Raw genomic sequence first — 26,615 nt, 5'->3', positions numbered from 1 at the left:
CACACACACAAGCGCGCAAACACACACACACACACACACATAGTAATTGGGGAAGTTTGCAACTTTCACATTCACTTCCCTAAATGTAAATGTGACAGCCTTAAATGGCCACTTGTGTAATGTCATCTCTTTTCTGGAGTTGAGTACTCTGCAAGTATTTTATTTTTGCATTTACTGTAAAAAAAACCCTGACCTTTATTGAGATTAAAATGTTTTTTTTGTTTAGTTTTTTTACGTAACAATATAACAAAAGAGATAAGATTCTGATTGTGTTCTGAGTTATATGAAAAGGTATTTTGGAAAGTCTAGTTTTGATGGAGCTGACCCGCACACACTGACTCCTGAGTGCTCTCATGTTTTCCCAATAGTGCATTGCAGGGTATTTTCAGGCACCACAGGAAGTCCGTTACATCCACACGCACACGCACACTCTCACACACACAGTCACTGTCTCTATTGCACAACAGCCTGAAGTGTTGTATAACTGTCTCACTCTAGAACAGAGGGCAATAGACACAACACCGCAACATCAAGCTTTATAAGATTTACATTCACAAGAATACTGTATATTGTTAACAGTAATCACTCAAAAACTCCTTACAATAAAGAAAAAGAAAAAGCAATGATCGTAAAATGGTCAAATCAAATAGGAAATTTCTTTTTGTCATACGACCTAGATAAGCAGGTCACACTTTATATTAGGTGTCTTTACTGTGCACTTGGTTTAAAAAATACATACAATGTTGATTGTGTTGATGTTGTACTGCAAAACACTCTTGCTGATACTGAGGTGATAAGGGGAAGGTTTGGTGGTTCAAGGGTGGGTTAAGGTGTAAGGAAAGGTCAACATTAATATTTACAGATGGAATTAAAGAAATAAATTACTGTAAATAAATAAATTATAAATTTAAAATAAATAAAATTATAAATAAATAAATAAATTATAAATTTAAAATAAATTATCTGTAATCCCAACTGAAGCACACACTAATCACCATAATGGTGACTTAAAATATAGTATTTTTCTCCTTCAGTGATTCTGCTTGTTAATTGAGTGATGATTGAGCATTATTGAAGACACCTGATGTTAAAGGAGTAGTTCAATTTTAAAAAAAACCTTTGCTGATAATTTACTCACCCCCATGTCATCTAAGATGTCCATGTCTTTCTTTCATTTGGACCTTGAACCGTTTGGTTCCCATTGAAGTCCATTATATGGAGAAAATCCTGGAATGTTTTCATCAAAAACCTTAATTTCTTTTCCACTGAAGGAAAAGCAAGACGTGGACATCTTGGATGACATGAGGGTGAGTAAATTATCAGCAAACGTTTTTTTAAAAGTGAACTACTCCTTTAATCTCTTAATTATCTCATTAACTTTTATCACTGAAGTTTGTGCTGGAGAACATTCTGCGGACCAAAATAAAACCACCCGCTGAAAACATTATTAGAACTTCGTGGCAATGTTCCCAGAACGTTTTTAGAACAAAACATTTCTAGCTGGTTACATTCGGATCTTTCTTTTATTTTAAATGCAATGCATACGTGAATTGTATCACATGCACGATTACAGTTTTATTTCCTATTGTAACTATGTCTCCTTTTCTCTCTACACACAAAGCAAGAAAACACACACAAAACATCACACATCTCTTGCAAAAGCAAACACTATATGCAAAACTAACACTATAAAAAAATTGCTGTAGTTATGCAGCTGTTTGCCAGTAACTTACTGTAGATTTTAATTGATGTATATTTACTGGGAACAGTTTGTTCAAAGTTAAATGAACATTAAAAATTAACAAGTCTTTGTCTGCACAGAATAAAACTAAAAAATAACAATCTAATGCAAAGCATTCTGGGAACCAGAAATCTTCATCAACCTTTTTTTTTCCCTTCAGATTTTGTTGCATGAGTCTGTTATTTTAGTTGTATTCTGTAAAGATAAAGACTTGTTAATGTTTAATGTTCATTTAACTTTGAACAAATTGTTGCCAGTAAATAACAATAATTTAAATCAACAGGCAAGCAGCTGCCAGTAATACTGTAATTTCTACAGATTTTTTTTTTTTTTTACAGATTCAACTCTTTTTCAAACTCTATTTCAAAAATTGTGTTAACTTTACACACAAACCATCAAATGATTCGCCGTATAAATGCCAAGCTATATGAAAAACATTCAACTGTTATCTTGTGTCTTTTGTTTGTTCAGTGTGACACATTTTGGTAACAGGGCTTTAAACAATAACACAAAAAAGAGAACTCATGTAATCTTTGATCTGACAGTCAATTCTTTGCTCTACTAATTACTGACCATTTGTTGAAAACGGTAACACATATCTTATTTTTTTCAGGCTTTATTTTGCAAGTGCCTTGTGTAACTTGGATGCAAAGCACAGCTCTCTATTAGGAAGATCCCATACATCTAAAACACGCGCATCACAGGCAAGGGCGTGATACGGGATGACCGTAACAAAGGCGCTGAGATGAACGACAGCTGGTTGTCTCGGTCTTTATCTCTGTGAACAAACTTCCTGTAGGTTACAGCCACTCCAGCCATGATAACCACACTGCACTCTGACTAGCCACACGTTCAAGCAGGTTTTCTCGCTTTCTCTCATCTTTAGGTGTTTCGCAAAGACACAAGAACACTGCTCTACTGGAAATCATGTACGATTCTTAGTAGTTGTACAGTAATGCCGGAAACACCTGTAAAAATTCAACACTTACAGTAAAATAAAGAAAAGTTTATGTGGATTTTCTTTTGTCACAGGAGAGCATTGTTAAGTTCCACATTGAGCTTTTTATTTCCCAGTTCTACAGCAGTGGTTCCCAACCTTTTTCATCTGAAACCCCCTTTTTCCCAAGAAAATATTTTAGGGCCCCCCCTTCACATTATATTTTAGGACCCCCCTTCACCAAAACATGTTGTTTTCAAACAAACGGTATGTTTACTATAACCAGATACGTTTATGCACAAATAATATAGTCTATAATATTGAAAATACAATGACAAAAACATCAGTAGGCCCTTTGTAATTTAAAAACAAAAGTCTAGAAGCCCTATTTGAAATCCAAAAACAAATTATAGGCTATTACGAGATATTATGTCGTTTTAACGACTTATTAAGTCCTTTGAACGACTTAACTATGTCGTTATAATAAGATATTATGTCGTTATAACGACATACTAAGTTGTTAAAACGACTTAATAAGTCGTTAAAACGACATAATATGTCGTTATATCCGTAACGAGATAAGTTTTCTTTTTTTTCTCACCTTGCGGTTCAGGGCTGCCGTACCTCAATACTTGCAAGTTATTTGTAAGGCTTTATTTTTTACGCTTTTTGAGCGATAATAAACTTGCGTTTAGTAGCCCTCAATCGGGTCATGGGGTCGATATGACCCCAATCGACTTTTACTTAGTAAAATAAAGGTTCCCTTCATCTCAGTGGAATACGATTTTGTGACTTTTAATACATTATCTATCTATACACACACACACACACAAAACTGGGCTTGATTCGGTTGTTCTGAAGGTAAGTAAAAGAAACAATTCTGGTCTTCGGGGTCATTATGACCCCACATTGAAATGAATGGGAAATGTGAAAAAAAAAAACTAAATATATTTTCTTAATGTGTCAAAAAAAAAAAAAAAAAATCCGGCATAAATCTGAAAATTTTTACACAGAAATGAAGGCCTAGTACTAGAGTATAAATGCAATGTATCATAAAAAAAATAATATTATATGCTAATGCTAAAGCTAATGGTGTAGTTGAGGAACTGTGTGGTATATGGATACAAAAGTACTTTATATCTCCAAAAACACAGCATTAATAAATAGATGAGAAGTAAACAAAACACACAAATATATATATATATATATATATATATATATATATATATATATATATATATATATATATATATATATATATATTTGTATGATTAAAAATGTATATTTGTTGTACAATTACTCAATCAATTGTTGGGGTCGTATTAGTCTCAGCCTCAGACGTCACGCCCACGGAACGTTGGCTAAACGTCTGATGCATATGGTACTCTTAACTGGAAACACTTCAGGAATGTCGAAGTCGTCATCTGATTGGTTGAATTTTATCGGATTTCCGGGGGGCGTCAGTGTCGCGTTTTTTTCGGTCCGCCGGGAAACAAAGCGCAGACGTGTGATTGCGGAAGAAAAACTGTTGTGTTTATATGAGTGACAATGAGCATTAATCAAGATCAGCTAAACGTAGTTGTATGTCCCCTCCTATCTATTATGGAAGATCAAGTGAAGTACTTAATTGCGAAGGGGATGTCAGCCGCGTTTGAAGTGTAAACATGTGGAAACGAAGACCATTTGAGGATTAACAGAATAATGGATCTTTCGGAAGACCATTGTAGCCGGACCTACTTCTCACTGTGTACGTCTATGATGAGTCACCCATTCTCACCCCCAAGGCGTCACCTAACTGACGCCTTGGGAAGCATTTGGACATGCTTCAATATCTGACGCTTTAGGCGCCCTTTAGCGTCAGTTAGATGACGCCCTAGGATCGCGTGTACCCTACCCCCACCCCATACCTAAACCTAACCGCGTCCTCTAACTGACGCTTTCCTTTAGCGTCAGTTAGATGACGCCGTAGGATCGCGTCATGTAAGTGACGCTAAAGGGCGCCTAAAACGTCAAATATTGAAGCATGGTCAAAGGTGACGCCTTGGGGTGAGAATGCGTTGTGAGTCACGCAGGTACTGGGCCACTCTGCAGCGCCAGCGACCCGAACCAGTGTAAAATAGTCCCAATGTAAACACTTATCAGGTGTACCATAGTGGTTCAGGATAAGACAAAAACACAGATTGAAAACTGTATTCATGATGAACTCACTCATTACATTTTCAACAGAAAAAAGTTAAGGACTTTTATTTAATGTTCGTTGCTCAAAACTCCCCCGACAGAGCTCGCTGAGGCCCCCTTGTGGAACCGATGATCAACAGTACTGCTCGAAAGTTTGTGAACCCCTTGCAGAATCTGTGAAAATGTGAATAAGTTTAACAAAACAAGAGGGATCATTCAAAATGCATGTTATTTTTTATTTAGTACTTCCCTGAATAAGCTATTTTACATAAAAGATGCTTACATATAGTCCACAAGACTATTTTGAGAAAACTTTAAAGTGGGGAAAACTTTAGAATTTGAAGATCAAGGTAAATTGTAATTAATTTGTCTTCGGGGAACATATAAGTATAAGTATTTTTCTGTTGCTTCTGAACGGCAGTACTAAATAAAATAAAAATTATATTTGAAGAAAATAAGAAAAATGTGGACATCTTCATCCCAGGGGCGGAGCCACGGGTGGGCCTGAAATATATATTTTTCATAAAATAAAACATTTTCCCGATCGCGTGTATGTGTTACGGTAGCCAGCCCTTCTGGAATATCCTTACTCCAGTTTCAACGCCTCCTTTTGCATGTTTAGGGACTCATATTATTGCTTCCTAGTATGTAGGACTGCTGCTGATTGATTGCTGATTGACTATCACCTGTTCTGATTCAACTCTGATTAGTTAACCTATATCTGGCTTGTTAACCTGGTGTCTGTTTGTGAAGGATTGTTTCACTGTTGTGTGCATGTCTGAGCATTCCTGGTTTTCCGTGCCTATCTGTGTCTTGACGCTTGCCTTGGTGTATATCTGTGATTGTCTGCAGCCTGCCTAGTGACCCTCTGCCTGTTTTTGGATTCCGTTTGCCTGCAGCCCGCCCTTGATCTTCAGCCTGGTTATTGACACGCCTTTGTTTAACCCTGAAACTGTTGATGCTGATTCTTTATCTTTGACAAAGTCTTAGATTGGAATAAATTGTTGCATTTGGATCTGCCTCTGTCATCTCCTTCATAACAGAATCCTTCACCAAATGAAGATCCAGCAACAATGTCTACTCTGTCTGCTGCAGTCACTGCTCGAGCTTCCCTGCTCACCACGCATCAGTTCCAGCTGTCTCGACTGACCTCAGTAACGGAGGAACTGCTCAGGGCTGTTCAGTCTTTGCAAAAGTCTTCATCTCCAGCGTCAGCATCTCCTGCACCAGCACACGATTCTGAGCCTCTGACTATTGAAAGTACGAGCCCTCACCTTGCTTTCCCCGAAAAGTTCAGTGGAGATCCTGGTAAATGCAAAGACTTTGTTTTCAGATGCTCTCTGTATTTAGCCCAGCAGCGTTCGCTTTATCCTACTGATGCCAATAAAATCGCCTTTGTTTGTTCTCTGCTCTCTGGCTGCGCATTGGATTGGCTCGTCTCGGTCTGGAAAATGGATGGATCCGCCTTCCCCTCATTTGAGGTATTCATGCAGCACTTTCAAGCAATGTTCGATGACGTCCAGGAGAGTGAGGAAGGGGAGAAACAAGTGCATCGCATGAGACCAGTCAAGCCTTCACGTTTCATCATGCCTGTGCAGCCAGCTCTTCATGGCGACACTGTCCGGAAAATGCCTTGCGCCGGATCTCTCGAATCCTCTCTCTGCACCGGTCCTGTTGAGCCTGCACTTCACGTATGCCCCACCAAATCAGTCACTAGACTTTATCTGACGATATCCAGCATAATAGACCCTCACCTGATATCAGTGCGATAAACCAGAAAGACCATGCCTTGTGCCAGATCCTTCGACTCTGCTCTCTGCACCGCAGCTGTTGTGCCTGTTGTCCACGTGAGTCTTGTCAAGTCTGCGCCCCAAATAGCGCCCGCTGAATCAAAGACAGTGGAAATTATGCCTGCCAAATCAGAGATTGCAGATGTTTTGCCTGCCGCACCTGAGTCTGAGCGCAACGAGGTCAGCCCTTCCGAGTCTACTGAGTCAGGCCCTTCCGAGTCTACTGAGTCAGGCCCTTCCGAGTCTACTGAGTCAAGCCCTTCCGAGTCTACTGAGTCAAGCCCTTCCGAGTCTACTGAGTCAAGCCCTTCCGAGTCTACTGAGTCAAGCCCTTCCGAGTCTGACGAATCTGGCCTTGCTAAATGGAATGAATTCAGCCCAGTCAAGTCGAATGAAACCAGCTCAGCTGAGTTGAATGGATCCTGCACTGCCAATGGTGAGCTTTTGGTGTTCCCACCTACCCTCCCTCTCTTGCCTCTATTGGACTCATCTTGCTCTCCTGTTCTGCCGCTGTTGAGCCTTGTCCACCCCTCTGCTCATCCTCAGCTGCCCACCTGTGTCGCTGTGTACTTGCCTAAGTATGTCCAGTCCTCCGCTTTACCCTGGCCTGTGGACCCCCCACCTTCGCCTCTGTCCCCTGAGCCTCAGACTCCACCTTGGTCCTTCAATCCTTCGGCTTTACCTAGGCCCACAGTTCCCTCAGCTCCGTCATGTCCTGTCAGCCCACCAGCTTTGCCAGGCTCACTCGTCCTACTGTTTCTGCATTGCTCAGCCGTCACCCTGGCTCCACCACAGCCTTCCAGATCCTGTCCTCCGCCTCGGTCCCATGTGCCTTCCGATCCGCCTTGGCCCTCCGGACCTGCGGTGTCACCTTGTCTCTGTGTCCGTCCGGCTCTGTTGGGGATCCCCGAACTGCCTGATCCTCCCTGGCTTCCTGAATTGCCTGACCCTCCCTGGGAAGGAGGGGTTTAGTTTGGAGCGTCTGGAAGCCGCTCCTTTGGGTGGGGGCTATGTTACGGTAGCCAGCCCTTCTGGAATATCCTTACTCCAGTTTCAACGCCTCCTTTTGCATGTTTAGGGACTCATATTATTGCTTCCTAGTATGTAGGACTGCTGCTGATTGATTGCTGATTGACTATCACCTGTTCTGATTCAACTCTGATTAGTTAACCTATATCTGGCTTGTTAACCTGGTGTCTGTTTGTGAAGGATTGTTTCACTGTTGTGTGCATGTCTGAGCATTCCTGGTTTTCCGTGCCTATCTGTGTCTTGACGCTTGCCTTGGTGTATATCTGTGATTGTCTGCAGCCTGAATAGTGACCCTCTGCCTGTTTTTGGATTCCGTTTGCCTGCAGCCCGCCCTTGATCTTCAGCCTGGTTATTGACACGCCTTTGTTTAACCCTGAAACTGTTGATGCTGATTCTTTATCTTTGACAAAGTCTTAGATTGGAATAAATTGTTGCATTTGGATCTGCCTCTGTCATCTCCTTCATAACAGTATGTAGCAATGGCAAGACCAAGATTTATCATTTTCGGTTTGTTTCTCGTCGTCAAACCCAGGATATATCCAGAACAAATATAGCACGATTTACATAGGATTATTTTCTGACATTTGAATCCTCTTTAAAAAAAAAAAAAATGCATGAAAGCGCAGCAGGGTTTTTTAAAAAAATATATTTTTGTGTTCTGAAAAAATAAGGTAGCCTAATAAGGCTTTAAAACCATCAAGGTGAGTAAATAATTAGTGAATTTTAATTTTTGTGTCAACTGTCGCAAAGGCAGTCACAGAAAAATAGTGAAGAGGCAAATAAACTTTAAACAGATAAAATGCATAGTTTGCTAAGTTCACCAATCTCTATTTCATGTTTTACATGACAGATGACGTTGTCAATGAACAAATTCTGTGCCCGAGTGTTGATTGCAACTGTCGGTCAGTGTTATTGATCTGTGTTGTTGAAAACTTAAAACAATTAAACAGAATTATGAAATATTAAGACTCATGTTATACGAGAAGAACTAAACTATGTTTTGGGGAAATAATAGATTCCTGACCTCTTTTGAAATATGGAATTTTGGGGATCTGGAGGATTTTTCTGAAGAACATCGGACAACTATTCAGGACAAACAAGGGACTCAAGGACAACCATCTCGGAACAAAACAAAAAATCCATGGTCGTCATCTTCCCTTCCCTCCCTCTCTCCTCAACTTGGACTATGATTTGAGGTACGTATTACTTACCTGTTGGTTCCATTTCCATTGACTGGGGGCAGTTGTGGTTAGAGAGTCAGACTGGTAACACAAAGGTTGTGAGTTCAATTCTCAGTACTGGCGGGAAATGACTGAGGTGCCCTTAAGCAAGGCACCTAACCGCTTATCGCCCCACGCCGATGTTTAATGGGTTAAATGCAGAGGACAAATTCCAAGTATCCGGTTGCAACCCGATCTCACGACCAAGTCGTATGAATTCGACGAATGATTAAAAAGTGGCTAATTCGTAGCAATTCATACGACCTCGCTCGTACGAATTAATACGATTTTGCAAAATCGTACATATTTTACGAATTGGCCAATTCGTATGAATTCGTACGAATGACCTACCCCTGACCCCGCCCCTAAACCTAACCATCACGTGGGTTTAGACAAATCGTACGAATTAGTACGAGTGAGGTCGTACGAAGAATTAGACACTTTTTAATCATGCGTCAAATTCGTACGAATTGGTCGTGAGATAGTGTTGGGTTTCCGTACTCGGACTTCTAATTCATTCTCCAACATCGCACAACTCTTTGGTGGATTATTTACACCTGGCTAAAAACAGCTTAGAACGGTTTAGACAGGCTTGAATTCCAAGACGCTCGTAACTGGTTTTAGATGAGCAATAGGGGATTATCACGCTTCTGGGTTTCATGGGCGGGGTTTGTCAACTTTGTGCATGTCCCCTTCCGACGCAGTTCACGAATGCTATTTATGTCACTGCTCTGTTTCACTTTGTAAATCTAACCAACAACGCCAACCCTACTTAAGTTTAAGGAAGAAGTGGATTAAAACTTTAAAATAAAACAAGGTAGAACGTTTGTTTGCAGCCGGCACTTTAGTGAATCAGACTAATTTACCAGGGATGCTGCATAAATGAACTTATTGTAGTCCTTCATCAGTTCGCCAGCGAGATCGGTGATTCAACTACGTACGAGTACTACGTATCAGCGTGATGATCCCCTATTCTATCCTGTGATGATGATGATGATAATAATTATAATAATAACATTAATACTATCGCTTTACAAACAACATTCATATATCCAGAGTATACTAGATATATTCAGACAATTTCCTGAACTCCAAACTGAATGTCAGAATGGGAAAGAAAGCAATTTTGAGTGTGGCATGGTTGTTGGTGTCTGAGTATTTCACAATCTGCTCAGTTACTGGGATTTTCACGCACAACCATTTCTAGGGTTTACAAGAATGATGTGAAAAGGGAAAAACATCCAGTATGCGGCAGTCCAGATGGTAGAGTCAGAATAAGAACATGGATCTATCATGCCTTGTTACCACTGTGCAGGCTGGTGGTGGTGGTGTAATGGTGTGGGGGATGTTTTCTTGGCACACTTTAGGCCCCTTAGTGCCAATTGGGCATCGTCTAAATGCCACGGCCTACCTGAGCATTGTTTCTGACCATATCCATCCCTTTATGGCCACCATGTCCCCATCCTCTGATGGCTACTTCCAGCAGGATAATGCACCATGTCACAAAGCTGCAATCATTTCAAATTGGTTTCTTGAACATGTCAATGAGTTGACTGTACTAAAATGGCCCCCACAGTCACCAGATCTCAACCCAATAGAGCATCTTTGGGATGTGGTGGAACGGGAGCTTCGTGCCCTGGATGTGCATCCCACAAATCTCCATCAACTGCAAGATGCTATCCTATCAATATGGGACAACATTTCTAAATTTTGAAAGGGGGTCAAACACAGTATTATTGCTTACACTACTTCAGATCGCAATTCTCGCGCATGCGTCGTGGAAATCTAAGGAAATCTCGTTTCTGGCCTACAAGGAAGAAAAGAAATAGTCGAATAAACTCGTTATTTTTGTTTGTTTTTTCGCACAAAAAGTATTCGCGTCGCTTGATAAACATATAGTTGAGCCACGGTAGTCACTTGGGATATTTAAACATTTTCTTCATTGACTTTCTGGGCCGTCAAGAGGCAGTCCCTTAGGCAGCCAATGTGGTAGTTATACAGCTCTCAAATTTAATCAAAAATATCTTTATTTGTGTTCCGAAGACGAACGAAGGTCTTACGGGGTTGGTACAGCATGGGGGTGAGTAATTAATGACTTAATTTTCATTTTTGGGTGAACTAACCCTTTAAGGAATAAAAACAAAATCTGTTTTATTTTTTTTTTATTACGTTTTTTTTTATTATTTTTTTTTAAAATAAAATTGTAATATATAGGCTATCTTTTAGCAAAAATCAATTGAATTGAATTTTAATAGGTCTACTACTAGACTACTACTACTACTACTACTACTACTAATAGGCTAATACTACTACTAATAATAACAAAAAATAATAATAACATTTTAGTTTTAGCAAAGGTATTTAAAAAAAATATTTATTTATTTATTTTTTTAAAGCATGTATATTCTGACAGTTACAATACGACTAGCCCGGGTCTTTTATTATTATTATTATTATTATTATTATTTTATAATAAGAATTGCTGAGGACAAAGCGATTCTTTTTTTACACCACATGTTTAAAAAAAAAAAAAAATCTTGATGGTCCTGCATTCCTTTATATATATATATATATATATATATATATACATACATACATACATATTATTTATGTACATATTATTTATTTTATTTTTTTATTTTTATTTTTTTATAATGAGGACAAAGCGATTATTTTTTTTTACACCACATTTTTTTAAATAAAAAATCTCGATGGTCCTACATTCCTTTAAATATATATATATATATATATATATATATATATATATATATATATATATATATATATATATATATAATTATTATTTTTTTATATAATGAGAATTGCTGAGGACAAAGCGATTATTTTTTTTTTACACCACTTCAAATTAAAAATCTCGATGATCCTGCATTCCTTTAAAATTTGTATCGTCTTGTTATGTCGGGTTTAGGATGATATGGGTTCGGTGCAAAATGTGACAGTTGTCCGCGGGCATCATGAGGATATTAACAGCATCCGGGCTCTTATTTTTTTATTTTTTATTTTTTTATAATGAGGACAAAGCGATTATTTTTTTTACACCACATTTTTTTAAAATAAAAAATCTCGATGGTCCTGCATTCCTTAAAAAAAATAAAGAATATATATATATATATATATATATATATATATATATATATATATATTATTTATTTATTTTTTTTAAATTTATTAATTTTTTATTTTTTATTTTTTTAAAAAATTGACGTATCGACAGGCTTTGAGATTCGCCCGAATATCCTTTATGGAGACAGCGGCAACACAGCTGTCGTCTGACGAATCCGGAGCGCTTTCATCAGCAGTCTCCAGTGTCGGCATTGGCTCTCCATCACCCCGACTCCAAACGAGCAGCAGCAGAGGACAGACATGTCTGTCTAGAGCTCCAACACCATTTGTATCGTCTTGTTATGTCGGGTTTAGGATGATATGGGTTCGGTGCAAAATGTGACAGTTGTTGTCCGCGGGCATCATGAGGATATTAACAGCATCCGGGCTCTTCCTGGCCTTCTGTTCCATCTGGCTCTTGACCATGGCCATCAGCACAGACTACTGGTACGAAACAGATGCGCGGAAACACCGGGACCGATGCAAAAAATACGCCAGCAAGAGAAATGACCCAGGATACATATATATTTCCAACCAAAACCTCCCTCTCCGGATGCGACCGGAAGCGGCTCCTCTGCGGGGATCCCTGCACCCTGCGCCCGCCATGGAGTCGCGCTGCAGCCGCCGCTACAACTCGACCACAACCGGGCTCTGGAGGAAATGCCATCGAGAGGGCTTCGATCTGGAGAACGAGGATCTGATTTTTAAAGGTGATGATGTGTGAACAGTAACCAGATTCCGAGTTGATTTTGAACAGTTCTAGTGTGTTTGTTGAGCATTAGTGAAGGATTGTTGAAGAATGTTTGGCGCTATCCAGGGTGCTGATCTCTCACATCAACACTAGACACACGCTCAGGTTCACACACTCCTCACATTTCTACTAAAAAACAGAAACAGATGGAGCCTGTCAGGGCAGTGCATGTGATCCATTTGACAAAACCATGTGTTATTTTTTAGGTTTGAGAGACCGCAGGGCCATTAATAAAGGAAAACACTCAACTACCTCTGGAATATGTTACGTTCGTTTCCCGTTTGAGTTTCATTTTGATAGCTCCAATAACAAAAGCAGTATTTCAATTCTACTTAAAGGGATAGTTGACTTTGAATTTAATTTTTGATATGTTTTATCTTACCTCAAGCGCATCCAAGATGTAGGTGTCTTTGTTTCCGCAGTATTTTCAATTTTGATATTTTTAGGTCCGTTCTTGTGAATCAGTCATATAATGGAGGTCTATGGTCACCACCTCAAATAGCATGCACAGAGAAGTCCAAATTAAACATGATTTAATGACTCGTAAATGTAAGTACACATAGATGGCCTAAGACACGAAACGAGCGGTTTGTGTGTATTTATATCGTTTTACCTCTTGTAACCACAGCCACAAAGCGCCCCCGGCCTCAGATCACTTGGACGTGGCTGTGATTACAAGAGGTAAAAACGATATAAATACTGTTCGTTTTCTCACACAAACCGCTCGTTTCGTGTCTTAGACCATGTGTACTTACATTTACGAGTCATTAAATCATGTTTAATTTGGACTTCTCTGTGCATGCTCTTTGAGGTGGTGACCATAGACCTCCATTATATGACTGATAGACACAAACGGTTTGACCTAAAAATATCAAAATTGAAAATACTGTGGAAACAAAGACGCCTTCATCTTGGATGCCCTTGAGGTAAGATAAAACATATCAAAAATTAATTTCAAAGTGAACTATCCCTTTAATTTGAAAAGAATGTATTATTTCATGCATTTTCAAGATTCTTAATGTGATAAATGATAGTCTTTGAGATGATATGCGAGTAAATTGACTTGGTTGACTGATGTTGTTTGAGGTCCAGTTTGAATGTTTCTGATCATAATCCAAATAAAGGATATGGCACCGGTAAATGTCTTACACACAAATGTCTATTTACTTGTGACTGTTCCACCATTCAAACACACGTGCACTGCATCTGTGTTAACGTGATCCTCTCTATTATTACTGAAGTTTCTGTGAATTTCTGCAGGTTTGCTTCAACGCTGCACGCCGGTGAAGTATTACTATTCCTCAGCGAATATCCCACGAAATCTACCTGTGAACATCACCAAGACTATCAGACAAGACGAATGGCACGCTCTCCGTAAGTCAGATCATGTCATATTTTTATGTTCAATCACACAAGCATTGATCTATGAACCAACACCACTCGTGATCACACTCTTAACAGGTGATCAGTGTATTATGAGCTATTATTAAAGCATTAGTACACATCTGCAATTCACATCTTTATCGAATCATTGATCTAATCTAGGGCTGTTAAACGATTAATCGCGATTAAAATAATTATACACAGCGCGCCCACATATATTATGTAAACACAAACTTTTATTTTGGATGTGATTAATCGCGATTAATCAGTTGACAGCCCTAGTCTAATCTACTTTCAACTATCAATTGCTTGTTTTCACACATTTGACCTTGTTTAAATCTCTCAAAATGAATTTCTCTCTGGGTCTGTGAATTAGACTTTGAGAGACGTTTCTCTGGCCTTCCAGAATCTTCAAATGCTTCCAGAAACACTTATAATGCCATTTCATGGGAATACAAAACCTATAACCTGACTGACATAATATGTGACAGATTGTTCATGATGTATTTTATATACTGTATATGAAGAGTTCAGATGCAAAAGCCTCTAAATGCCAATTTGAAATTTTCTTCTAAAATTATCATTTTTATCAAGCTTGTATATTTAAGTTCAGTAATTTCACTTAAATGGCAATGAAGATGACCTATTAATTGTCATTTAAGTGAAATTACTGAAATTAAATACACAAGCTTGATAAAAATGGTCCTTTTAGAACAAAATTTCAAATGGCACTTAGAGGCTTTTGCATCTGAACTCTTCATATATTTATGATGTGTTTAAACAATAATCTCACTGTAAAAAAAATATTGTTGGTTTAACTTAAAAAATTAAGTAACCTGGCTGCCTTAAAATCTTACGTTCGTTGAACTGGAAAAATTGAGTTAATACAATGAAGGAGATTGATTTAATCACCAGAAACTCCAAATATTATGTTAAATGAATTACATAAATGTTTTAAGTTGATTTGACAAAAGAAAAAATGTTGTGATAACATCATGAAAATATTTTTTTTTACAGTGTACCACAATAAACACACTAAACTAGTTTTTACTGCAACACAAACTAGATTACAACTTTGATGGTCAGAAAGTTGAAATCAGTTTTAAAAGTTTGAAGTCTGAAGGTTTAAGTAGTCAATCATTTATTTACTTTATACAAAAGCTTTAGCAGCATCACAGTAATCAACTAACAGATGTTCAAATTTGTAAAAAGTATTGGTAACACTTTACTTGAAGGGGTGTGTATAAGACTGACATGACACCTTCATAATCCTGACACGATGTATGAGGGAAGGTTTATGCATGTTTGTGATAACTGTCATTAAGTGTCATCATATTATAAGAATATCCTGTAAGTTTCAGAACTGAAAACGTCCTTGTTAGTCTAATAAAAGCTTTTATTGACACAGCCTCTGAAAACGTCTCGTTTTTAAAAGTGGGAAACTATGACGTCGAAAGGGTTAAAACACCACCCCCGCAGAAGAAGATCAACGCCTACTTCAACACGGCCGGTTTAGCCCCGCCCACCGATTCGCCTATTACACGCATAGTCTCGCGTAGCCAGACCTTCAGACTGACGGCTGAAGGTCTGGAATTCATAGCAGCTTTCTTTGGTCAAGGCCCGCCCATAAGGCCGTTAGACCGACATGTCAAACAACCAATTACAGTTCGTTTCGTTCAGCGTCATGTTTCGGGGCGTGGAAATGTCCCCACAACAACAGACCGGTGTGCAACAAGTCAGTCAGCAGTCACCGGAGGCGCTAACTAACAACGCTCCGTGTTATTAAATTCACCCACGAACTCGCTCATGTCCATCTTATGTCCGCTTTGTCACACGAATGTAAGTTACGTCCCCGCCCCAGTGCGCTCACGCCTACTAAATAAACGCCTCACCTCCGGCGCCGCGCACTCGCTACATTCCCTTTAGCCTTTAGCACATCTAGTGGATGCATAACGCAAACCCAGTCAAACGTTTGACTATGCAGTATCTTATGTGCCTTATAATCCAGTGTAAGCGACCTATATATGAATACTGAATCGGCCAGCTGCGATGTCAGCGTCTGTTTCATGTTTGTCCACAAACGCAGCTGATATACCCTTCGCAATTAAGTACTTCACTTGATCTTCCATAATAGATTGGAGGGGACATACAACTACGTTTAGCTGATCTTGAAAAATGCTCATTGTCACTCACATAGGCCACTCATATAAACACAACAGTTTTTCTTCCGCAATCACACATCTGCGCTTTGTTTCCCGGCGGACCGAAAATAAACGCGACACTGACGCCCCCCGGAAATCCGATAAAATTCAACCAATCAGATGACGACTTCGACATTCCTGAAGTGTTTCCAGTTAAGTGTACCATATGCATCAGACGTTTAGCCAACGTTCCGTGGGCGTGACGTCTGAGGCTGAGACTATTACACGCATAGCTAAGTAGCCTAACATACATGCCTACCTCGTGATGACAAACCGGATCGATCTACCGAGCAATAGAGAATATTGTGCAGTGCCTGGTTGTGGAAGAAGACAGTCGCTGCATAAGCTTCCTCTGGATTCCAGTAGGACTTCATGGATAAACTTTATTTTTAATTCGTTCCAGCTGATGAGGGTAAAACATCGTCGTCTGTTCGCTTCATTTCACTGAGGATTGTTTTGTCAACAAGACTGGATTTCAGAGCGATTAAGAGTAAAGAACGGTGCTGTGCCGTCTATATTGGATCTGACAGGAATTGTGCAACACACGGACTCTTGGTTGAACATGTATGTAATCCGGTTGCCATTTGACATCATTGGACGTTTTCCCCCACGTACACCGACGGGTGAGTGAAACTCATTATAATATGCAAAACTGTTCTCCACTCGCAGCAGTGGGCGTTTATTTCCAAGTCTTCAGCGCGACATGCCCATAAAAACCGACCGTTTTTCAGGAAGGCTCACAACTTGGGTACAAAATAGCCTATTACTTATTCATTTTGATGTTTTTGAATGCAAAAACCAAGCGAACGTCTTAAGTTGACCTCAGACAACAATATAATAACATTTTATAAGCCAGTTCATGACCCCATTAAACAATGTCATATTTGCATTCAAAATGTCATAACTGAGCGAAAGACACTTAATGACAATTGTCAAAAACATGCATAAATCCTAAAGACATGTGTCATGTCATGGTTATGAAGGTGTCATGTCAGTCTTATGCACACCCCTTCAAGTAAAGTGTTACCAAAGTATTTGAGTCACTTATAGTTTTCAGTGAAACCACTTAGTTAATGTTATATAATACCGAAAAAATTAAAGACAAGGCCTAAACAGCCCCAAATACAGGAAACGTTTGGACGTTTTGTACAATGCATGAATCTGTGACTTGTTCATTCTCTTGAACCTTTATTTAACTGACTAAAATACAAGTAAAAGATTTTCACTGACACACTTAAAGGAGTAGTTCACTTTTAAAAAAAAACTTTTGCTGATAATTTACTCACCCCCATGTCATCGAAGATGTCCATGTCTTTCTTTCGTCAGTCGAAAAGAAATCAAGGTTTTTGATGAAAAAAACATTCCAGCATTTTTCTCCATATAATGGACTTCAATGGGAACCAAACGGTTCAAGGTCCAAATGAGAGTTTCAGTGCAAACTGTTCAAAGGGCTTTAAACGATATCAGACGATGAATAAGGGTCTTATGGCCCTTCGAGTCATGACTTGAAAAAAGATTTGTTCATTTTGATGAACGAGTTCGAACAGGAGAGTCACGAACGCGCATCACAGAATAGAGCAAGGCGAGCATTTGTGGTTATAAAACTTAAACTTTGTTATATTTTTTTAAATGAGCGATCGTTTGGCTTGATAAGACCCTTATTCATCGTCTGGAATCGTTTAAAGCCCTTTGAACAGTTTGTACTGAAACTCTTATTTGGACCTTGAACCGTTTGGTTCCCATTGAAGTCCATTATATGGAGAAAACTGCTGGAATGTTTTCATCAAAAACCTTAATTTCTTTTCGACTGAAGAAAGAAAGACATGGACATCTTGGATGACATGGGGGTGAGTAAATTATCAGCAAAAGTTTTTTTTAAAATTGAACTACTCCTTTAAATGTATTTTTGTAAATACAAACAGATTTTGATGGCTGTAAAACACAGCAAAAGAGAAAGTTGAGACAGAGGCAAAATAAAAGTGAAAAGCTTATAAAATATTGAAGTTAACTCTTTTGAAACAGTCCACATGAGTGGACATGAGTGAATCGGCAATACGTAATTGAGTGTAAAAAGAGCGTCTTTAGAGCAGCTTTTCTCTTTTGTTTTGCTTCGGTCAAAACTCTTTTTTTTGCAACAAAAGAACATGAGAGAATTGTCAAACAGTTCAAAAATCGTATTTCTAAATGCTACTGTGTTAAACACAGCCACGTGTGCTCGGGAGTACTTTGGAAAACCGTTGTTACTGACACAGGCGAGTTCTCTCCTAAACACAGGGAACATATGTGCCACGGTCAGAGGAGTTCACATTTCTGCTTGTTTTTGGGAAAAACAGACCGAGTCCTCAGTCCCATCCAGACTAAAAGCATCTGTTCATCATGTGTGAAGGGACCACTGATGTGGAGGTTTAGAGTCACACATCTTTCCTGGGAAGTAAGACAGTGTCATTCTGCTCATGCTAAAACTGTGGTTTCTAGACTCTACACCACAGAAAGGAAGCGCATCACTGCAGTCCAGATCTCTCGCGCTGGAAACGGCAACAATTCGTATCCTCAATTCCCAATTGATTAAATAGTGTAAGTAAGGAAAGGTGATCGTAACAATACAGAGCGGACACGTCAGGATAGAACACAGGTCGGGAACAAACACTCAGATGGTAAAAAAGACACAGGGACGTTGATGGGAAACCTGGAGAATAGCGTACGGTGATCCAGGAACCAGGAACAATAAACAATCCAGAAACAGGACGACGATCCACAGAGAGATAATCCACACCAGGAGACGAGAGGGAGCCGCACGAGAACAGGACACGACGCCGGGGAAGCCACAACCATCTGACAACATGAGATGGGGTTACTGAATATATAATGGGAATGGGAATTGATTATAGCTGGTGCAGATAATCACACAGGATTGATAACCACGGCTACACACACACACACACACACACACACACACACCAGAATGAGACAAACGGATTCATGAACCGTGACAGTGATGTGACACAGTGGTAAACATGTCCCTGTCCCAACTTTTCCAGTAGAACCTCATTGCAGTACACGAGATCCAGGGGGCGGAGTCGGATCCAGATCTGAGGGGTGGAGTTGGGTAGGATTAGGGGTGGGTTTAGGGATCAGGGGGCGGAGTTGGGTAGGATTAGGCGTAGGTTTAGGGATCAGGGGGCGGAGATGGGTAGGTTTAGGGGTGGGGTTAGGGATCGGGGGCGGAGATGGGTAGGTTTAGGGGTGGGGTTAGGGATCAGGGGGTGGAGCTGGGCAGGTTTAGGGATCAGAGGGTGGAGCTGGGTAGGTTTAGGGGTGGGTTTAGGGATCAGGGGGGTGGAGTAGGGTAGGTTTAGGGATCAGGGGGTGGAGCTGGGTAGGTTTAGAGGTGGGTTTAGGGATCAGGGGGTGGAGCTGGGTAGGTTTAGAGGTGGGTTTAGGGATCAGGGGGCGTTGATGGGTAGGTTTAGGAGTGGGGTTAGGGATCGGGGGCGGAGATGGGTAGGTTTAGGAGTGGGGTTAGGGATCAGGGGGTGGAGCTGGGCAGGTTTAGGGATCAGGGGGTGGAGCTGGGTAGGTTCAGGGGTGGGTTTAGGGATCAGGGGGTGGAGTAGGGTAGGTTTAGGGATCAGGGGGTGGAGCTGGGTAGGTTTAGGGGTGTGGTTAGGGATCAGGGGGTGGAGCTGGGTAGGTTTAGGGGTGTGGTTAGGGATCAGGGGGTGGAGCTGGGTAGGTTTAGAGGTGGGTTTAGGGATCAGGGGGTGGAGCTGGGTAGGTTTAGGGGTGTGGTTAGGGATCAGGGGGTGGAGCTGGGTAGGTTTAGAGGTGGGTTTAGGGATCAGGGGGTGGAGCTGGGTAGGTTTAGAGGTGGGTTTAGGGATCAGGGGGTGGAGCTGGGTAGGTTTAGGGGTGTGGTTAGGGATCAGGGGGTGGAGCTGGGTAGGTTTAGGTATATGTAAGGTGGGAGGAGTCGGATCTGGATCCGACTCCTCCCTATGGAATTCATGTCCTGCAGTGAGGACCATCTCAACTTTTGCGGAGTGTGTTGGAACCTTTTAACTAGTTAAAATACAGTTAGCTTGTTCAGTGAAAACTTTAAAATGTTTTATTTGCAAGAGAATTAACAAATCAGAGATTCTTGATTTGATTGCATTTTACAAAATGTCCCAACTTTTACAGATTCGGGGATATATATGCTTTTTGCATGGTCATCATGTTACAGTCTACTGAATGTACCCTGTGAAAAAGTACACTTTAGAAGTTATTTATTTATTTATATAAAGACTACGTATTTTGTAAATAATGCACTTTCAAATAATATACATAGGATGTTAATTGCAACTAAATACAAATTTATTGTAGTTTAAATTTACATTAAATACATTTTTGACCCACTTAAATAGGACTTAATTAGATCTTTTTTGTAATTTCATTGTTACGTATGTTGTCTTTGAAATATGGTTAAAGCGTACTGTTGAATGTACTAGCAGTTATGTTAAACTAAAATAACCTTCAATTTAATTTCTATTAAAACATCATGTATTTAAATATATTCGTGATAAACCAAAATCCTAATCCTGAACCCTACAGTAAGTATATGTTGTTAATTATCAGCTATGTAACAAGGACAACTTAAAATAAAGTTTAACCCACGTTACTTTAGGTTTCCTTGTTACAGTGATAATGATAATTAAGTGTTACCTGAAGTTGTAAGTACATTTCAGTAAATATAAACTTTCAACACACTACAGATTATAATATTGTCCTTTACATGTGCTGTATTATGTAAGGCAACGACAATTATAAAGCCTTAATGATTTATGTATATGTTGACTGTCCTTAAGTTTTTAAGAAATGCCATGAAAGTGATCTTAAGGGGCCTTTTATTTGATTAATGTTATATATCTGTGAGTGAACATATACTTCTATACAAGATTTGAAGTAGCCTACTGTAAACGTTCACATTCAGTATGATTTGTTTTTCCCCATGGATCTGTGCAGATTTGCAGCGGATGACTGCAGGTTTTATCGGCATGGCTGTGTCCATCATTGTGTTCGGCTGGACGGTTGGACTGCTGGGCTGCTGGAAACACAACGAGCTGATGCAGTATGTGGCGGGACTGCTCTTCCTGATGGGAGGTGAGACTCACTCAGGTCTTGTGTAACACTACAAACAACCACTAGGTGGCAGCTTATCACTGCCAGAAGAAGAAGTGGCATGTTTGGAAAGGCATATCACTCCTAGTAGAAGTGTAGTTTGTGCACTGTGTGTGTGTGCAGTGTTTCTGTATGCACAGAATAACTCGAATTTTCAATTGAATTCACATTGTGTAGAATTAATTCGGTAACACTTTAATTGTGCATAAGACTGACATGACACCTTCATAATCATGACATGACAGGGTTTATGCATTTTTATGACAACTGTGTCTTTCGCTCAATAATGACATTTTGAATGCAAATATGACATTGTTTGAGATATCTTGACATAAACCAATACATCATAACCTGTCAGTGTCTTTGTCATGACAACTTGACATTAAATGAAGTTAAACTGTCCTGTGTTTGGCTTTGACATTGGCTGTCGTGAGGCATTATAACTGTGTCATGAATATTTTTCATGACCTCAACTTGAATTTGTCATTAAAATGTTATTATGGCTTTATGGCAGCCAATGTCGAAACCAACCACCTGACAGTTTAATGTAATGTTAACCCATAAAGCTAGGTGCTTTCTGAAGTTTTAGCATTAATCTGCTATGTCATGTTTATGACAGGTTGTGTTATCTTAGTAATGTCAAGTTGTCATGACAAAGACAATGTCAAATTTGCATTAAAAATGTTGCAAGTTGTCACAAACATGCATCAAAAGGCGTGATGTTAGTCTTATGCACACCCCTTCAGGTAAAGTGTGACCATTAATTCTTTACCCGCCTGTGTTTTATTTTTAAGTTGCCAGCCAGCAATATTTTTTCATATTCACAAAACTTTCATGGCCTCCAGAGTATTTTGTTGTATGAATATGCAAACAGTGAATGAATCAGACGAGCTTCTGCATTGAAGCAAACAAACAAACAAAAATGTTCAATCTTTTATTTCAAAAGGCAGGGCTCCCGACTAACTTTTCCAGTGCACCAGCATTTGATTTGGTCGCACCTTTTTTCTTTTTCTTTTTTTTTTTTTGCTACATGCCATGGGATTAATCGAAGCATGCTGATGAATAGTGGTTTTAATGGACCAAAGCAAGCAAAGGCTTTTTGGGTTGCAGCATAAACACCTGTAATATATTAATTCTCATTGCCAAATTTCAGGATTTTCATGGATTTTGGACAGTAATTTTAATCTATAATTTTAAGCATTTTACATTGAATCTATCTATCTATCTATCTATCTATCTATCTATCTATCTATCTATCTATCTATCTATCTATCTATCTATCTATCTATCTATCTATCTATCTATCTATCTATCTATCTATCTATCTATCTATCTATCTATCTATCCATCCATCCATCTATCCATCTATCTATCTTCCATCCATCCATCCATCCATCCATCCATCCATCCATCCATCCATCTATCTATCTATCTATCTATCTATCTATCTATCTATCTATCTATCTATCTATCTATCTATCTATCTATCTATCTATCTATCTATCTATCTATCTATCTATCTATCTATCTATCCATCCATCCATCCATCCATCTATCCATTTATCTATCTTCCATCCATCCATCCATCCATCCATCCATCTATCTATCTATCTATCTATCTATCTATCTATCTATCTATCTATCTATCTATCTATCTATCTATCTATCTATCTATCTATCTATCTATCTATCTATCTATCTATCTATCTATCTATCCATCCATCCATCCATCCATCCATCCATCCATCCATCCATCCATCCATCCATCCATCCATCCATCCATCCATCCATCCATCCATCCATCCATCCATCCATCCATCCATCCATCCATCCATCCATCCATCCATCCATCCATCCATCTTCCATCCATCCATCCATCCATCCATCCATCCATCCATCCATCCATCCATCCATCCATCCATCCATCCATCCATTTTTCCAAGAGCGCTCGTTGTCGAACACAAGAGCGGGCACTCGTGGTACACGGCCACACTGAGACTTTACACACACCGGAGAAAGCTTCACACAACATGCTGGAAACTCATATAAACTCCCACTGCAACGTTACAATAATAGGCTACTTTTATCAGCTTGACTGAACTAATGCTCCATGCTCGTACCATGATAACGTTACATTTGTGGTGTTATCTAGCATAAGGCATTAGTGAAATGCACTAGCTATTTAGAAAATAAATACATAGAAAATAAAATGCACAATTTTGCGAACTAAAACAATGTTTTTGTCTGTCGTTGTTCTAAACTCACGGTGTTGTTTTGTTTGTGATTGTGCGTCACAGGAACCTGCTGCATCATTTCCTTGTGCACATGTGTGGCTGGTATTAATTTCGAGCTTTCGCGGTACCCGCGCTACCTGTACGGCCTGCCGGAGGACATCAGTCATGGGTACGGCTGGTCCATGTTCAGCGCGTGGGGCGGGCTGGGTCTGACGCTGCTGGCTGGCTTTCTGTGCACACTAGCGCCCTCTCTGCACAGTCCCCAGACCACCACCGCACACAAACCCCGACAGGAGAACGGCATGGTGTGACGCTCGCACACTCCCACCATCCGCGCAGATACGTTAGCACTGACATGTCGTTCTGATGCAGACAAGTGTCTTTACATATCAGAGAAAATGGCAAATAAACAGTCACATACACAGCAGACACACTGCAAGACCTCTGTAACAGGAAGGGGAAATAAACAACGACCCAGAGTGCAGCCGAGTTAAACTTACTGGCGTTTGAACGAAAAGAAAAAAAAAACCATCTTAATCAGTATTATCGTCTTATTTTCCAGAAAAAAACCCCAAGATATCCCTTGTTAAAAAGAAGTGCGACACATGAAACACTTTCATGACTGACTGATCCTTTAAATACTTTTAAAAAAAGTGAACTGTGATAATGTCAAAAAAGTTTTACTTTAAAGTACATTTTAAATCATTGTGTTAAACTTTTGTTATTTTGATGTAGACTAACATACAAAACGCATGCAAAGTACATACTTACTATTTTAACTGTTGTGTGCGATTTGATATTACAGTTTATGTTAATATAATGGAAATGTACTAAACTGTATTTAGTACATTTCATATATATAATTAAATACGACATACAAGTTTCAATACAAATTACATGTACATTTTAATTTACTATAACTCCAACAGAATAATGAAATTAGATATAAAGATGCAGGCTACAGAGGAGGGCCAAACTAACTGCACTGAATATAAATTTAAACTATAATGCATGTTCATTCAATAAGATGCAATTATGTGTCCAAAAAACATTACATTTAGTTCAAACTCAAGTATATTATATTATTTCCATACTAAATACCCCAATTTACAGTAATAGTGAACTTCTATTTCACAAGGGATAACCCTTTGCCAACAAGCCCAGGTGTCAAGAACATTTATATTGTTTTTAAGGTTATTTAGATGTTTTTACTGGAAAACGAAGCAAAAATACTGATTAGACTAAACACAGACAGAAAGACAGACATCTTCTCTGGTACATAGCTGATATTTTACTGAAGATTTGCGTCTCCAATGGTGCTCTCTTTCTGTCTTTATCTTTTGCCTGTAATTATGTTCATATCTTTTTTCTGTCTATCTTTCTGTCTTAATGATTGCGTCCTTTGCTTTTCCTATCTGTTTCTCTCCTCCTTTCCTTCTGTCTCTCAATGGATTTAAAAGAGTGGCAATGTCTCAGAGAATGACAGATTCATATTTTCATTTAATAAACTGTTCAGTGTTTTTGGCTTTGCCTGCTACTGTACGTAGTAAAGAAAACAACAGATCAAGGCACAAATAATACATACTTTTGTCCTCAGTGTCTTCCTATAAATGTTTGTTTTTTAAACTGAAAATTTCGAATAGCACAAGCAAAGTGAATTTTGGAGTCCATATGTGAAATGAATCCTCTGTGCACAACACCTCATTGTCGAGGAGTCTTTTGAAAAGCAGTGTTAAGAGAAATTAGACTGGACATAGTTTGTTTTTAAAATTATCATATGATTTATGAACTTTTTTTAAAATAAAATTATCCTGATTCATCATTCATTGGTTATAATGTGATTCACTTTGTTGTTTTGAATTAATGAAACATTGTTCAGTCATAATGCCAGTGAGTTTTGAACATCATGTGGGTGGGAATTAGTATTCCAGTATATTTTCTGGCTGGGTACATAAAAAAAAAAAAAACAGTTAATGAGGCATTTCAAATTTCCATTAAAGTTCTTAAATAAGGTGAAAATATCCAAAAGGGCTAAACATAAACATTTAATAAAGAGCAGGACACATTTGAGAATTCTGTGATAGTTTGAAAATGTACAATGTTTAAAGTAAAATTTACGGAGGCGTATTGCATTCACTTGAAGAAAAAAAATCTACTCTGTTTTTCTGAATTAATGAGTTAATTTTTCATGAGAATTTTTTTTTTACTCTGTTTTTCTGAATTAACGAGTTAATTTTTCATGAGAACATTTTTTTACTCTGTTTTTCTGAATTAATGAGTTAATTTTTCATGAGAAAAAAATTTTTTCTCTGTTTTTCTGAATTAATGAGTTAATTTTTCATGAGAACATTTTTTTTACTCTGTTTTTCTGAATTAATGAGTTAATTTTTCATGAGAAAGAAAGTTTTTGCTCTGTTTTTTCTGAATTAATGAGCTAATTCAGAAAAACAGAGCAAAAAAAATAATTCCATGAAAAATTAACTCGTTAATTCAGAAAAACAGAGCAAAATATTTTTTTTCTCATGAAAAATTAACTCATTAATTCAGAAAAACAGAGCAAAAAAAAATTCCATGAAAAATTAACTCGTTAATTCAGAAAAACAGAGCAAAAACTTTTTTTCTCATGAAAAATTTACTCGTTAATTCAGAAAAACAGAGCAAATTTTTTTTCTCATGAAAAATTAACTCGTTAATTCAGAAAAACAGAGTAGATTTTTTTTCTTTAAGTGAATGCAATACGCCTCCGTAAAAATTTACAATACTAATAAATAAATAAAAAACAGGTACAGTTGGCAAAACTTTATCACACATTTCATTTTTACATGATGGCATTTTAGTGACTATTTACAGTTCTTATTTATTTGTTATTAC

At 38.6% G+C, this 26,615-nt stretch overlaps 1 protein-coding gene across 1 annotated transcript; it reads left to right on the top strand.

Moving 5' to 3' along the window:
• The first annotated feature begins 12,166 nt into the window (after positions 1–12,166).
• Positions 12,167–25,566, top strand: tmem276a (transmembrane protein 276a). Its single transcript, XM_039681980.2, has 4 exons — positions 12,167–12,728; positions 14,030–14,143; positions 21,355–21,492; positions 23,808–25,566. Exons 1-4 carry the CDS (start codon positions 12,383–12,385, stop codon positions 24,053–24,055), a joined length of 846 nt encoding a protein of 281 aa, XP_039537914.2. The 5' UTR covers positions 12,167–12,382; the 3' UTR covers positions 24,056–25,566.
• Positions 25,567–26,615: the final 1,049 nt, after the last annotated feature.

This window comes from Pimephales promelas, chromosome 25 (assembly GCF_988280905.1).
Source record: "Pimephales promelas chromosome 25, fPimPro1.hap1.1, whole genome shotgun sequence".
Taxonomy (NCBI): domain Eukaryota; kingdom Metazoa; phylum Chordata; class Actinopteri; order Cypriniformes; family Leuciscidae; genus Pimephales; species Pimephales promelas.
This window is presented reverse-complemented; position numbering and strand designations above follow the sequence as displayed.